The sequence below is a fragment of the Choloepus didactylus genome, chromosome 15 (genome assembly GCF_015220235.1).
Source record: "Choloepus didactylus isolate mChoDid1 chromosome 15, mChoDid1.pri, whole genome shotgun sequence".
Lineage (NCBI taxonomy): Eukaryota > Metazoa > Chordata > Mammalia > Pilosa > Megalonychidae > Choloepus > Choloepus didactylus.
In genome coordinates this window covers 44,009,266-44,025,352 of record NC_051321.1, presented here as the reverse complement: position 1 = coordinate 44,025,352, position 16,087 = coordinate 44,009,266, and the positions used below count along the sequence as shown (strand labels likewise).

The 16,087-nt window shown below is 38.7% G+C and overlaps 1 protein-coding gene across 4 annotated transcripts in view; it reads right to left on the bottom strand.

The window, feature by feature from the left end:
- The window catches only part of TBC1D12 (TBC1 domain family member 12), a 205,416-nt gene that overhangs the window by 10,383 nt on the left and 178,946 nt on the right, over positions 1-16,087 (bottom strand). For all 4 annotated transcript variants that reach the window (XM_037804426.1, XM_037804427.1, XM_037804424.1 and 1 more), the window contains 2 exons: positions 346-474; positions 39-148 (listed from right to left, as the gene is read on the bottom strand). In XM_037804426.1, the coding sequence (XP_037660354.1) occupies positions 39-148; positions 346-474 (239 nt within the window). The remainder of the gene's footprint in view (positions 1-38; positions 149-345; positions 475-16,087) is intronic.

The following is a 16,087-nucleotide window of genomic DNA, read 5'->3' as shown; positions in this document are numbered from 1 at the left end:
CCTTTTAATTATTATATATGATGTATGTTACAACTTACCAGTCTATCAAGTATATATCTGGTGTAAGACTGTAAGACTTGAAATGAAGAAACAATTTAGAGAGATTTTCTTCGAAGAATACCTCAAATGTGGCAAAATATTTCAGCATCTACAGAAAGAAATATCAAGAAAATTATGAAGGGAATATACTATAGAAATAGAGAAACTAAATCCTTAATCAGACTATAATTCAATGAAAAGTTAATATTAGATTAGATTATCTTAGTCTTCTTAGTCTTGAAAGCAGATTCAGAATACAGAAACCTACAGTTAAGAGAAAACATTATCCATTCCAAATGTCCATACCATGCTGTGATCCACTCGGAAAAAGGCCAACTGGCATGGTTTATTCAGGAGATTTGCAAATGCAATGAAAGCATCAGCCTCTTCCAAATTGAGAATGAGTACTGCTGCAATGAAGGACATCCCTTGGACCTTCGAAGGGAAAATAAATGGATTAAAATATGTGAACAAAAGTCATTCTTAATAATAGGGTATACCACCTATTGGGAATCGTGTATTTCATGCATAAAAAGTATTCTATGGTTTATTTTGTTATATTCCTGAAAAATTACAAAGTGACATTACAAAGCAGAATTAATTAAGCAAGATTTATATTTCCTTCCCATAACAGACAGATAACAGAGAAATCATTAGTAATTATGGAATCTCCCTAATTTTACATTTCTTTTCATGTGGTATGACTTTAAAATGTGTTAGGAAAATTTCTGAAAAAAAAAAACAAAAAACTGGCTTTTACTTGCTACAAAATCATATTTATCCCAGGAATGCAATGGTGGGTCAACATAAGAACATCAATCATTGTAGGAAATGAAGGGGGAGAAATCACATGATCATTTCAATTCAGAAAAGGCATTTGACAAAATCCAACACCCTTTCATGATAAAAACACCCAGAAAAATAGAAATAGAAGGTTACTTTCTCAACATAAAGGACATAAATGAAAACCCACAGCTAACATACATTATACCCAATGGTAAAAGACTGAAAGCCTTCCCCCTGAGGTCAGGAACAGGAAAAGTATGCCTGCTTACACTACTGCTATTCAACATTGCACTGACAGTTCTAGAACAATTAGGCAAAAAAAGAAAAAAAAAAAAAAAAAAGAAAAAAAGAAAGAAATAAAAGGCACCCAAATTGGAAAGGAAGAGGTAAAGCTATTGTGCCAGTTTGAATGTATTATGTCCCCCCAAATGCCATTATCTTTGATGTAATCTGTGTGGGCAGACATGTCAGTGTTGATTAGACTGTAATTCTTTGAGTGTTTCCATGGAGATGTGCCCCACCCAGCTGTGGGTGATGACTCTGATTGGATCAATTTCCATGGAGGTGTTACCCCACCCATTCAGGGTGGGTCTAAATTAAATCACTGGAGCCATACAAATGAGCTGACAAACAGAGGGAACTCAGTGCAGCTGAGAGTGACATTTTGAAGAGGAGCTACAGCCAATAGGGACACTTTGAAGAATGCACTGGAACTAAGAGAGAAGCTTCAGCTTACAGAGACATTTCGGAGATGGCCTTTGAAAGCAGACATTTGCTCCAGAGAAGCTAAGAGGGGACAAATGCCCCAAGAGCAACTAAGAGTGACATTTTTGAGGAGCTGAAGCCTAGAGAGGAATGTCCTGGGAGAAAGCCATTTTGAAACCAGAACTTGGAGCAGATGCCAGCCACATGCCTTCTCAGCTAACAGAGGTTTTCCGGACACCATTGGCCGTCCTCCAGTGAAGGTACCTGATTGTTCATGTGTTATCTTGGACACTTTACGGCCTTAAGACTGTAATTGTGTAACCAAATAAACCCCCTTTATAAAAGCCAATCCATCTCTGGTGTTTTGCATTCCAGCAGCATTAGCAAACTAGAACAGCTATCTTTATTCACAGGTGATATGATCCTTTATATATAAAATCGAAATGAATCCACAAGAAAACTACTAGAGCTAATAAACTATTCAGCAAAGTTGCAGGCTACAAGATTACCATGTAAAAATCAGCTGTCTTGAGTGATGTCATCAACATGGTGATGTAAGACATTCCCAAAAAAGGATCCCCTAGGAATCAACAAATGAAAGGACATATCCCACTTGATTAGAAGTCTAGAGGACAACAGAGATTGGAGAGGTACCACACAAATGCTGAATCGAACTAAAAGAAAAACAATCTCCAAGATCAAATAGCAAATTTCTGTCCTGGTCCTACCACTCTGGACCCCACCCCCACAAAGCCCTGTGCAGCTAGGGAGTCACGCAGAGGCAGTGCAGCATGGGTCCCTCCTGCTGCCGATGCTGAGTAGCGAGCCACTGAGAGCAGCAAGTTAGAACCCCATGCATATACAGGCACAGTGACCCAACTCTGCAGAGACCCAGGGGCAGAGCACAAGCCAATGAGGTGTATAGCATATGATAGGGCCCTCCTGGAGTGAGGGTGGTAGAGAGACTGTGACAGAACTAGTGGCAAGTGGAGCAAACACTCAGTTCAGCTTCTATTGTCTGGGCAACCTAAACACAAAATGGACTTTTGTGGATTGACACACCTTTCTAGACTGACCCCATCTGGATCCCTAGGGCAAGATACCCTAATTAGGAAGAAATCAGGGACAGAAAAGCTTCACAGAAAACAAAATGGGGGAAGGGAGATTGAACTGCTATGATGAGTCCCAGAATTGAAAAGTGTTAGGAAAACAGGACACTGAATGCAGGAGAAAATGTAAACAAATCATAGGAGCCAGGGAAGAAATTTTGCACACACACATACACACACACACAAAACAGATCAAGAATCCTGGAGAAAGAAAAGAGGAAAGGAAGATTTCTCCTGGAGATGAAACAATTGAACAAAAAGTACAATCTTAAAAATTGCACTGCATATCCAGGGCAAGTATCAGATGAGGAAGAGATGAGAAAATCTGAACAATTAAACACAGGCTATTCTAGAGGACCAGAATAAGTTGGATCAAGCACTGAAGAAGAGCCAACAAAAAGCCAGTCAACAGTAGAACCCTAGACAAAGGGAGAAAGAGACCTTCAGAATTAACTCATCAAGATGATGAAATGCCAGATATCAGCAAAAATTACAAGCCATACTAAGAAACAGGAAGATATTGCTCAGTCAAGAGAACAAATTAAAACATCAGATGAAGACATGGGATTTAGAACAACTAAACAAAGAAGTTCAAGCAAATCTCCTAAATCAATTCAAGGAGATGAAGGAAAATATGGATAAAAAATTAAAAGATATTAAGAAGACAATAGATTGAGCACAAAGAAGAATTTGAAAGTATAAAGGGCAATAGAAATTACAGGGATGAAAGGCACAATAATGGAGAATAAAAATACGCTAGAGGCATGCAATAGCAGATTTGAACAGGCAGAAGAAAGAATCAGAAGAACTAGAAGAGAGGACAACTGAAATCATACAGTCAAAATAACAGAACAATTTAAATCATACAGTCAAAAGAACAGAGAAAAGAATAGAAAACGTTGAGCATTGTCTCAGGCAACTGAGTGAAAGCATGAAGCACACAAACATACAAGTCACAGGTGTCCCAGGAGAAGAGACAGGAAAAGGGACAGAAAGAATATTTAAGGATATAATGGCTAAAAATTTCTCAACTCTTTTGAAAGACATAAAAATACATGTCAAAGCAGCACAGCATACTCCAAACAGAAGCACTGCTTCTACTCCAAGACACATACTAATCACAATGTCAAATGTCAGAGATAAAGAGGGAATTCTGAAAGCAGCAAGGGAAAAGCTGTCAGTCACATACAAAGGATCCTCAGTAAGACTAAGTGCCAATTTCTCACCAGAAACCATGGAGGTGAAAAGGCAGTGGAATGATATATTTAAGGTACTGAAAGAGAAAAATTGCCAGCCAAGAATTCTTAAACCAGAAAATTGTCCTTCAAAAATGAAGGGGAGTTTAAAATAGTCACAGATAATCAGAAACTGAGAGAGATTATTAACAAAAGAACTGTCCTGCATGAATTACTAAAGGGAGTTCTGCACGTTGAAAGAAAAAAGACAGGAGAGAGTGGCTTAGAGTAATGTGAAGAAATGTTCATTACTCAGGGTTCTCTAGGGAAATACAAGTTCTTGCCTGAGCAGTTAGGCAAGAAAAAGAAATAAAAGGCATTCAAATTGGAAAGAAGAAGTAAAACTTTCACTACTTGCATATGACATGATCTATGTAGAGAAAGTTCTAAAAAAATCTATAACAGTGCTACTAGAGTGAATAAACAAATTCAGCAAAGCAGCAGGGTAAAAGATTAACATACAAAAATCAGGAGTGTTTCTATACATTAGTATGAACAAAATAAGGAAGAAATCAAGAAAAATTCCAATTACAATAGCAGCTTAAGGAATCAAAGATCTAGGAATAAATTTAACCAAGGATATAAAGGATTTAAACGTGGGAAATGGCAAAACTTTGCCAAAAGAAATCAAAGAAGATCTAAATATATGGAAGGATAGTCCATGCCCATACATTGGAAGGCCAAATATTGTTCAGATGTCAATTCTACCCTAAACAATTTATAGATTCAATGAAATCCCAATCAAAATTCCAACAGCCTACTTTGCAGAAATGGAAGAGTCAACTATCAAATTTACTTGGAAGGGTAAGAGGTTCCGAATAGTCAGAAAGATCTTGAAGTTGGAGGATTCATATTTCCTGACTTTAAAGCATATTACAAATCTACAGTGGTCAAAACAGCATGATACTGGCACAAGGATAGATATATAGACTAATGAAATCGAATCAACAGTTCAGAAATAGACCTTCACATCTATAGCTGTGCCAGTTTGAGTGCATTATGTCCCCCCAAACGCCATTATCTTTGATGTAATCTTGTGTGGGCAGACCTATCAGTGTTAATTAGATTGTAATTCTTTGAGTGTTTCCATGAAGATGCGCCCCACCCAACTGTGGGTGATGACTCTGAATGGATAATTTCCATAGAGGTTGCCCGCCCATTCAGGGCAGGTCTGAATTAAATTAGTGGAGCACTATATAAGATCAGACAGAAGGAGCAAGCTGCTAAAGCCAAGAGGGACACTTTGAAGAACACACAGAAACTGAGAGAGGAGCTGCACCATTTTGAAGATGGTTGTCGAAAGCAGACTTGCTCTGGAGAAGCTAAGAGAGGACAAATACCCCAAGTGCAACTAAGAGTGACATTTTTGAGGAACTGCAGCCTAGAGAGGAGCATCCTGGGAGAAAGCCATTTTGAAACCAGAACTTTGGAGCAGATGCCAGCCATGTGCCTTCCCAGCTAACAGAGGTTTTCTGGATGCCATTGGCCATCCTCCAGTGAAGGAACCCGACTACTGATGTGTTACCTTGGACACTTTATGGCCTTAAGACTGTAACTGTGTGACCAAATAAATCCCCTTTATAAAACCCAATCCATTTCTGGTGTTTTGCATTCCGGCAGCATTAGCAAACTAAAACAACAGCCAACTGACTTTGACAAGGCTGCCAAGTCCACTCAATTGAGAAAGAATAGTCTCTTCAACAAATAGTGCCGGGAGAACTGGATATCCAGATGCAAAAGAATGAAGGAGGACCCCTATGTCACCATATACAAAAATTAAACTGAAAATAGATCAAAGATCTAATTATATGAACTAGGACTATACAACTCAGAAGAAAAGTAGAGAAACATCTTCAGGATATTGTGTTAGACAACGGTTTCTTAGCTGTACACCCAAAGCACAAGCAATGAAATAAAGAATAGATAAACAGGACCTCATCAAAAGTTAAAACTTTTGTGTATCAAAAGACTTTATCATGAAAGTGAAAGGATAACTTTCTCAATGGGAAAAAATATTTGGACACCACATATATGACAAGGCTTTAATATCCCAAATATATAAAGAAATCATACAACTCAACAATAAAAAGACAAACAACCCAATTTAAAAATGGACAAAAGACCTGGAGAGACATTTTCTCCAAAAAGGATATACAAATGACTAAAAAGCCCACGAAAGGATGCTCAACAACACTAGTTATTAGGGAAATGCAAATCAAAACCACAATGAATATACCATTTCATATCAATTAAAATAGCTACTACTGAAAAAGCAAAAATTACAAGTGTTGGAGAGGATGTGGAGAAAAAGGAACACTAATTCATTGCTGCTGGTAATGTAAAATGGTGCAGCCACTGTGGAAGACAGTTTGGCAGTTCCTTAGAAAGGCAAGTATAGAATTTCCACATGACCTCGCAACCCCTTTATTAGTTATATACCCCAAAGAAGCAGGGATTTGAACAGACACTTGCACACCAATGTTTGTAGTGGCATTATTCACAATTGCCAAAAGATGAAAGCAATCCAAGGGTCCATCAACCAATGAATGGATAAATAAAATGTGGTATATACATATGATGGATTATTCAGCCATAAGAGGAAATTAAGTCCTTATACATGTAACAACATAGATAAACCTTGAAGATAATATGCTGAGTGAAATAAGCCAGACACAAAAGGAAAAATATTGCATGATCTCTCTGATATTAAATAATTCAAATAAGCAAACTCATACTTAGAATCTAGAAGGTAAGTTACCAGTGGTTGCATTGGGGGTAGGGAATAAGGAGTTAATGCTTAATTAGTACAGAATTTCCATTTAGGTTGATTGTAAAATTTTGGAAATTAATGGTGGTAATGATAGCACAATATTGTGAGTGTAATTAACAGCAATGAGTTATATATGTGAATGTGGTTAAAAGGTTTAAGTTTTAGGTTGTATATATATTATTAGAATAAAAATTAAAGGATAAAACGTAGGACTGTACAACACAGTGAATCCTACTGTAAACGATGGACTATAGTTAATAGTAGACTTATAAAAATGTTCTTTCATGAATTATAACAAATGTACTACACTAAATCAAGGTGTTAATAATAGGGTGGTATATGGAAAAAACACACCCTAATAGCTAATAATACAATTTTAAGATTCTTTCAAAGATGGCAGATTAGGAGAGGAAGAGAAAACATTTACTCTGTGAAAAGACAAGATAAAGGGCAAAAAGAACTCCAAAACAGCAGTTCCAGGGTGCCACTGGCTGAACAAGGACCCCTACACTAAATAGTGGGGACATAGATAGAAAGGCAGAGAGATTGTGCTTGAAAGGACAGGGTGAGTTTGTAAAACCAGGACCGCTGCTGGGGATTGGTGTCTGGAGCTGGAAGACAAGTGAAGAAGGGAGCAGCATCCCATGCCCTGTGCACCCATTTCAGCAGTTGGCTAGGGAGATAACCCATCAGAGCCCTGCACCTGAGAGCTCCCATGAGGGAACTTGGGATTTGGCGGCCTTGTGGTAACCAGATTCACTCTCGCTCCACGGAAGCCAATGGTGTGTATAGCCAAGACACAATGGTTCCTCACTGCTAGGAGCCCCTCCTCAACCCGAGATACTTACAGGTGCATGGCAGACACACTGCAGTGCATTTCAGCCGCAGGGTGAGATGTGAAGCTCCACACCCCCAGAGTGGTCCACTCAGAGGCCCAGGAACTCCCAGACCTACTGTGCTCTTGAGCGGTCTCCCCAGTGAACTGCTCAGGGCCTGACTCCACCTGCAGGGGTGTCATTTTCCAGTGCATATGGAGAATTAGTGTGCTGACTGGATTTCCACCTGGTTTGGAAACTGCCTAGTGCATAGACAAAGTTAGGGGAGAGCTGGATTGAGAGTAAGAAGTGGCTCAAGAGCACCGTCTGCTGGTAGGTCAGGAAAAGGGCACTGCACCAAGCTGTAGCTCTGCCAAATTATAGACAAATGTTCAAATAATCCTACATATCCCAAAATAACCTTGTCAAGAGGAGCAAGTGCCCCAAAGCCAACAACAGAAAATCATAAAGCACGTGAAGAAACTAGAAGATATGGACAAGCCAACAACCAAATTTAAAAGCCAGAGGAGAAACAGAACTTGGAGCAACTAATCAAAGCAGTAAACACAAATCTCCAAAGCAACTTCAGTGAGTTGGCTAAAGACATAAAAGACATCAAGAAGACTCTAAAAGGGCATAAAGAAGAATTTGAAAGAGTAAATTAAAAAAATAGCAGGTTTTATGGAAATAAAAGATACTGTTGATCAAATTAAAAATATTCTAGAGATACACAACAGCGGACTTGAAGAGGCTGAAGAAAGAGTAAGTGAATTAGAGGATAGATCACGTGAATATGAATGCACAAAAGAAAAAATGGTGAAAAAAACTGAAAAATTTGAAATAAATCTTAGAGAAATGACAGATAACATGAAGCACACAAATATAAGATTCATTGGTGTACCAGAAGGTGAAGAGAACAGTAAAGGCCCAGGAAGAGTATTTAAAGACATACTCAGGGAAAATATCTTAACCCTTCTAAATGACATAAATATGCAAATAAAAGATGCCCCATGAACTCAAAATAGAATAAATCCAAATAAACCCACTCTGAGACACATCCTAATGATATTACCAAAAGCTGAAGAGAAGGACAAACTCCTGAAAGCAGCAAGAGAAGCAATTCACCACATAAAAGGGAAACCAAATAAGACTAAGTACTGATTACTCAGTGGGCACCATGGAGGCGAGAGGGCATATGTAATATTCTGAAAGAGAAAAACTGCCAGCCAACAATCCTTTATCCAGCAAAGCTCTCCTTTAAAATTGAGGGAGAGTTGAAAACCTGATTTGGATAACCAAGGAACCATGCCTAGACAACAGAAAATTACAATCTACGCTAAGAAAAACAAAGTTATGGCCCAGTCGAAGGAACAAATGTACACTTCAAATGAGATACAGGAATTTAAACAACTAATGCTAAATCAAATCAAAAAGTTTAGAGAAGATACTGCAAAAGAGACAGAGGCTGTAAAGGAAACACTGGGCATATGTAAAGCAGATATCAAAAGTTCAAAAAAAACAACTAGTAGAATCTATGGAAATGAAAGGTACAACACAAGAGATGAAAGATACAATGGAAACATACAACAGCAGATCTCAAGAGGCAGAAGAAAAGGAACTGGAGAAGAAAACACCTGAAAGCCTACACGCAAAGGAGCAGATGGAGAAAAGAATGAAAAAATATGAGCAACATCTCCGGGAACTCAAGGATGAAACAAAGTACAATAATGTACGTATCATTGGTGTCCCAGAAGGAGAAGAGAAGGGAAAAAGGGAAGAAGCAATAATAGAGGAAATAATTAATAAAAATTTCCCATCTCTTATGAAAGACATAAAATTACAGATCCAAGAAGCGCAGTGTACTCCAAACAGAAGAGATATGAATAGGCCTATGCCAAGACACTTAATAATCAGATTATCAAATGTCAAAGACAAAGAGAGAATCCTGAAAGCAGCAAGAGAAAAGCAATCCATTACATACAAAGGAAGCTTAACAAGACCATGTGCGGATCTCTCAGCAGAAACCATGGAGGCAAGAAGGAAGTGGTGTAATATATTTAAGATACTGAAAGAGAAAAACCACCAACCAAGAATCCTATATCCAGCAAAGCTGTCCTTCAAATATGAGGGAGAGCTCAAAATATTTTCTGACAAACAGACAATGAGAGACTTTGTGAACAAGACACCTGCCCTACAGGAAATACTAAAGGGAGCACTACAGGGTGATAGAAGACAGGAGTGCGTGGTTTGGAACACAATTTTGAGAGATGGTAGCACAAAAATGTAAGTACACTGAACAAAGATAACTATGAATACAGTTGAGAGAGGAAGGTGGGGAGCATGTGAGACACCACAAGAAAGGAGGAAAGATAAAGACTGGGACTGTGTGACTTGGTGAAATCTAGAGTATTCAACAATTGTGATAAAATGTACAAATATGTTCTTTTACGAGGGAGAACAAGCAAATGTCAACCCTGCAAGGTGTTAGAAATGGGGAGGTATTGCGGGAAGGATGCAATCAGCATAAACTAGAGACTGTAACTAATAGAATCATTGTATTATGCTTCCTTTAATGTAACAAAGGTGATATACCAAGGTAACTGCAGATAAGGGGGGGAATAGGGGAGGCATGTTAGACACTTGACATTGGTGGTATTGTCTGATTCTTTATTCTACTTTGATTTAAGTTTATTTTTCCTTTTGCTGCTTCCTAGCTGTCATTTTTTTTTTTCCTCTTTCTTTTGCCTCTCTGCCTTCTTTGACTCTCCCTCCTGCCTTGTGGAAGAAATGTAGATGCCCTTATATAGACAGTGGTGAAGGTGGTGAACACATAAATATAAGACCATACAGAGAACCATCAATTATTTACTTAGGATGGAATGTACGGTGAGTGAACAGAACCATATTAAAAAAAAAAAAATGGGTTGATGACAAAACCTCGAGGGCAATATATGGAGTGAAATAAGCCAGACACATAAGGACAATTATTGCAGGGTCTCACTGGTAGGAACTAATTATAATATGTAAACTCATAGACATGAAATACAAGGTACCAAGATATAGGACAAGGCTTAAGAATGGGGAGTGGTTGTTTAGTATGAGCAGAATGTTCAATTAGGATGAACTTAAATGTTTGGAAATGAACAGGGGTGTTGGTAGCAAGATGTGAGAATAACTAACAGCGCCGAATGGTGTGTGAATGAGGTGGAAAGGGGAAGCTCAGAGTCATATATGTCACCAGAAGGAAAGTTGGAGGTCAAAAGATGGGAATGTATAAAACTGAATCCTATGGTGGCCAATGTCCATGATCAACTGTACAAATACTAGAAATCGCTTCCATGAACCAGAACAAATGTATGCCAATACAATTAGAAGTTAATAATAGAGGGGCATATACGGAAGAAATATATACCTATTGCAAACTATATACTACAGTTGGTAGTATTTCAACTTTTTTTCATAAACAGTAACAAATGTACTATACCAATACTATGAGTCAACAATTGAGGGGGGTTGGTTAGGGATAGGGGAGGATTAGAGTTTCCTTTTTTTTTTTTTCTTTTTTCATCTTTCACTGTATTTCTTGTCTGGAGTAATGAAAAGTTTCTAAAAATTGAACAAAAATTAATGTGGTGATGGAATGCCAGCTGTATGGAGGGTACCCAGGGGCAAGTGATTGTACACTTTGGATCTTTGGATAATTGTATGGTATCTGAACAATCTCAATAAAAATGAAAAAAAAATTGAGGGAGAGTTTAAAATTTTCACAGACAAGCAAATACTAAGAGAATCTGTTAACAAGAGACCTGTTCTGCAAGAAATATTAAAGGGAGTTATATCAGCTAAGAAAAAAAGCAAGGAGACAGAGGTCTGAAGAAGGGCACAGAACTGAAGAGTATTAATAAGGGTAACTTAAACGAAAAAAGAGAGAGAGAGAAAGAGAAAGAGAGAGAGGAAATAGATATCACAAATAAAAACCAAAGGATAAGATGGTTGATTCAAGAACTGCCTCACAGAAATAACATTGATTATAAATGGTTAAACTCCCCAATTAAAAGATACAGATTGGCAAAATGGATTACAGAGCACGAACCATCAATATGCTGTTTACAAGAGACTTACCTTAGACCCAGTGCCACGAAGAGACTGAAAGTGAAAGGATGGAAAAAAATATTCTACACAAGCTACAGCCAAAAGAAAGCAGGGGTAGCTATACTGATATCAGACAAAATAGATTTTAAATGCAAAGATGTCATAAGAGACAAAGAAGGACACTATATACTCATAAAACGGACAATTCACGAAGAAGGAATAATAATCATAAATGTTTATGTACCCAATCAAGGTGCTCCAAAGTACATGAGCCAAATATTGGCAAACGTGAAGGAAGCAACAGAGGTTTCTACAATAATAGTGGGAGACTTCAATACACAACTCTCTCCCATAGATAGATCAACCAGACAGAGGACCAATAAGGAAAGAGAAAACCTAAACAATGTGATAAATGAATTAGACTTAACAGACATACATAGAGCATTACATCCCAAATTACCAGGATATACATTCTTCTCTAGCACTCACAGAACATTCTCTAGGATAGAGCATATGCTGGGGCACAAACCACACCTCAATAAATTTAAAAAGACTGAAATTATTCCAAGCACATTCTCTGAGCATAATGGAAGGCAACTAGAAGTCAATAACCACCAAAGAACCAGAACATTCACAAATATGTGGAAGTTAAAGAACACACTCCCAAACAATCAGTGGGTCAAAGAAGAAATTGCAAGAGAAATTGGCAAATATCTAGAGACGAATAAAAACAAGAACACAACATATCAAAACCTATGGGATGCAGCAAAGGCAGTGCTGAGGGGGGAAATTTATAGCTCTAAATGCATACATTAAAAAGGACAACAGAGCTAAAATCAAAGAGCTAACTGAACAACTGAAGAAACTAGTGAACGAACAGCAAAGTAACCTTAAAGTAGAAGAAAAGATAATAACAAGGATTAAAGGAGAAATGCATGACATGGAGAACAAAAATAAATAAATAAATAAATAAATAAATTAATTAATTAATTAATTAATTAAAAATAGAATAAATAAAACCAAAAGTTGGTTCTTTGGAAAGATCAACAAAATCGACAAACCCTTAGCTAGACTGACAAAGTCAAAAAGAGAGAAGACCCAAATAAACAAAGTAATAAATGAGAGGGGGCCATTACTGTGGATCTTGAAGAAATTTAAAGAATTGTAAGAAAATATTATGAACAACTGTATGCCATCAAACAAGTCAATTTAGAGGAAATGGATAATTTCCTGGAAACACATGAGCAGCCTAGACTGACCTGGAAAGAAATAGAAAATGTCAAGAAACCAATCACAAGTAAAGCGAGATCCAATCAGTCATCAAAAAGCTTCCTACAAATAAAAGTCCAGGGCCAAATGGCTTCATAGGGAAATTTTACCAAAATTTCTAAAAAGAGCTGACACCATTCCTGCTCCAACTTTTTCAAAACATGGAAGAAAGGGAACACTACCTAACTCATTTTATGAAGCTAACATCACTCTAATACCAAAACCAGATAAAGACACTACAAGAAAGGAAAACTACAGGTCCATCTCCCCAATGAATATAGATGCAAAAATTCTCAACAAAACACTTGCAAATCAAATCCAAAGACATATTAAAAGAATCATACAACATGACCAAGTAGGGTTCATTCCAGGCATGCAAGGGTGGTTTAACATAAGAAAATCAACCAATGTAATACAACACATTAACAAATCGAAAGGAAAAAATCATTCAAAAAAAGCATTCAATAAAATTCAGCATCCATTTTCTATAAAATCACTTCAAAAGGTAGGAATTGAAGGAAACTTCCTCAATAAGATAAAAAGCATATATGAAAAACCCACAGCCAGCATAGTACGCACTGTTGAGAGATTGAAAGCCTTTCCCCTATGATCAGAACTGAGACAAGGATGCCTGCTGTCAGCACTATTTTTCAACACTGTGCTAGAAGTTCTAGCCACAGCAATCCAGCAAGACAAAGAAATAAAAGGCATCCATATTGGAAAGGAAGAAGTAAAACTGTCATTATTTGCAGATGACATGATCATATATTTGGAAAATCCTGAGAAATTGACAATAAAGCTACTTGAGCTAATAAACAAATTCAGCAAAGTGGAGGGATACAAGATTAATGCACAAAAGTGAGTCATGCTCTTATACACTAGAAATGACCTAACTAAAGAGACACTCAAGAAAAAAATTCCGTTCACAATAGCAACTAAAAAAATCAAGTACCTAGGAATAGACTTAACCAAAGACATAAAAGGCCTCCACACAGAAAATTACATAACTTTACTAAAAGAAATCAAGGGGACCTAAAGAGGTGGAAAGATCTTCCCTGTTCATGGTTAGAAGGTTAAACATTGTTAAGGTGTCAATTCTAGCCAAATTGATCTAATATTCAATGCAATTCCAATCAAAATCCCAACAACCAACTTTGCAGACTTGGAAAAGCTAGTTATCAAATTTATTTGGAAGGGAAAGGGGGCTCAAATTGCTAAAAACATTCTACAAAACAAGAGTGAAGTAGGAGGACCTACACTTCCTGACTTTAAAGCCCACTATAAAGCCACAGTAGCGAAAACAACAACTGGCACAAAGATAGACATATTGATCAACGGAATTGAATCTAGAGTTCAGAAAAAGGCCACCAGATAGATGGTCGACTGATTTTTGATAAGGCCCCAAATCCACTGAACTGGGACAGAACAGTCTCTTCAACAAATGGGGCTGGGAGAACTGGATATCCATATCCAAAAGAACGAAAGAGGACCCCTACCTCATACCCTATACAAAAATTAACTCAAAATGATCAAAGACCTCAATATAAGAGACAGTACCATAAAACTCCTAGAAGATAATGTAGGGATACATCTTCAAGACCTAGTATTAGGAAGTAGCTTCTTAGACCTTACACCCAAAGCACATGGAACAAAGAAAAAAATAGATAAATGGTGTTAAGATTTGCTAATGCTGCTGTTTTGCAAAACACCAGAAATGGATTAGCTTTTATAAACGGTGTTCATTTGGTTACAAAGTTATAGTCTTAAGGCCATAAAGTGTCCAAGGTAACGCATCAACAACAGGTTATCTTCACTGGAGAAAAGCCACTGGCATCAGGAAAACCTCTGTTAGCTGGGAAGGCAGGTGGCTGGCATCTGCTTCCTACTAGGTTGCATTTCAAAATGGCATTCTCCAAAATGTCAGTGTCAGCTTTCAATGGCCATCTTCAAAATGTCTCTCTAAGCTGCTCTCCAAAATGTCCCTCTCAGATGTTCTGAGTTCCTTCTGTTTGTCAGCTCTTTTATATGGCTCCAGTGATTTAATTAAGACCCACCCTGAGGGGAGAAACTAAGATGGTGGCTAGGTGAGACAGGAGAAAAAAAACACCTCCGTGAAAAACACTAGATAAAAACCAGAAAGTGACCCAGAATACCGGTTACAGCAATGCACCAGCTGGACGAGGTCTTCTAGATCCCAGGGGCCGTATACCTGGTGAAACCGGGAGTCTGCATTCTGAAACTAGTGAGTAAGCTGACTGGAAGACCCGCAGCCGCGTGGCGGTCAGGGAAGCCAGGGTTTACAGTTTGGAGACCGACTGGCTCTTTAAAAAAAAAAAAAAAGGGAAAAACCCAGGAGTGGCTGCAACTGTGATAGTGGGAACCACGCAGTAAAACACAGCAAGATGGGGCTGGGCCGGCCTCTTGGTGTCTGGCCTGGAAGATAGCCCGCTGCAGATACCCTTGGGGCCAGGAGAATGGAGGGGAGAGCCAAAAGCAGAAAGAAACCCCGCGGCTAGCAGCTGGCTCCCAGAAGGCCGGATAAACTCCTGCCTGGGGCCATGCCCACAGCCCAGAGCCCCGACAGTTGTCCCGGAGCTGGGAAGGAGGAACTGTGTGACGAGGGGGGTGTTGAGACACCCCGTTCGGCCATTTTTGCAACAGGCTGAAAGCGCCCCAGCACGGCCCGGTGGCACGGGGCTTCCCTTGAAGGACGGCGCACACTGGTGACATAGCATGGCATTCCCTCAGCAGAGGTACTGGAGGATCGCGGCTGGTGGCGGGACCCGCTCAGAGAACCCAGGGACACTACGCCAAGTCCGGTGGTTTGTGGGACAGTGAGAGAGAGGGTCTGGGGCTGAAATGCAATGAAGGCTTAGACTCTTGCGGTGGCCTTGAATCTCCGGGAACCTGGGGGATTTGAACATTAAAGCTGTCCTTCCTCCCTGGCCACCCGTACACACACCCCACATTCAGGGCAGACAGCTCAAGCAACACACCCAAACTGAGTTCTCCAACTGAATCCCACAAGAATCATTTCCTTACACACCGTGGGGACAAGGTGGAAAACTGACTTGAGGGGTATAGGTGACTCACAGATGCCATCTGCTGGTTAGTTAGAGAAAGTGTACGCCACCAAACTGTGTTTCTGAAAATTAGATAGGTATTTTTTTTTTACAACTTGAAAGAACCCTATCAAGCAAAGCAAATGCCAAGAGGCCAAAAACAACAGAAAATCTTAATGCATATGATAAAACCAGGCGATATGGA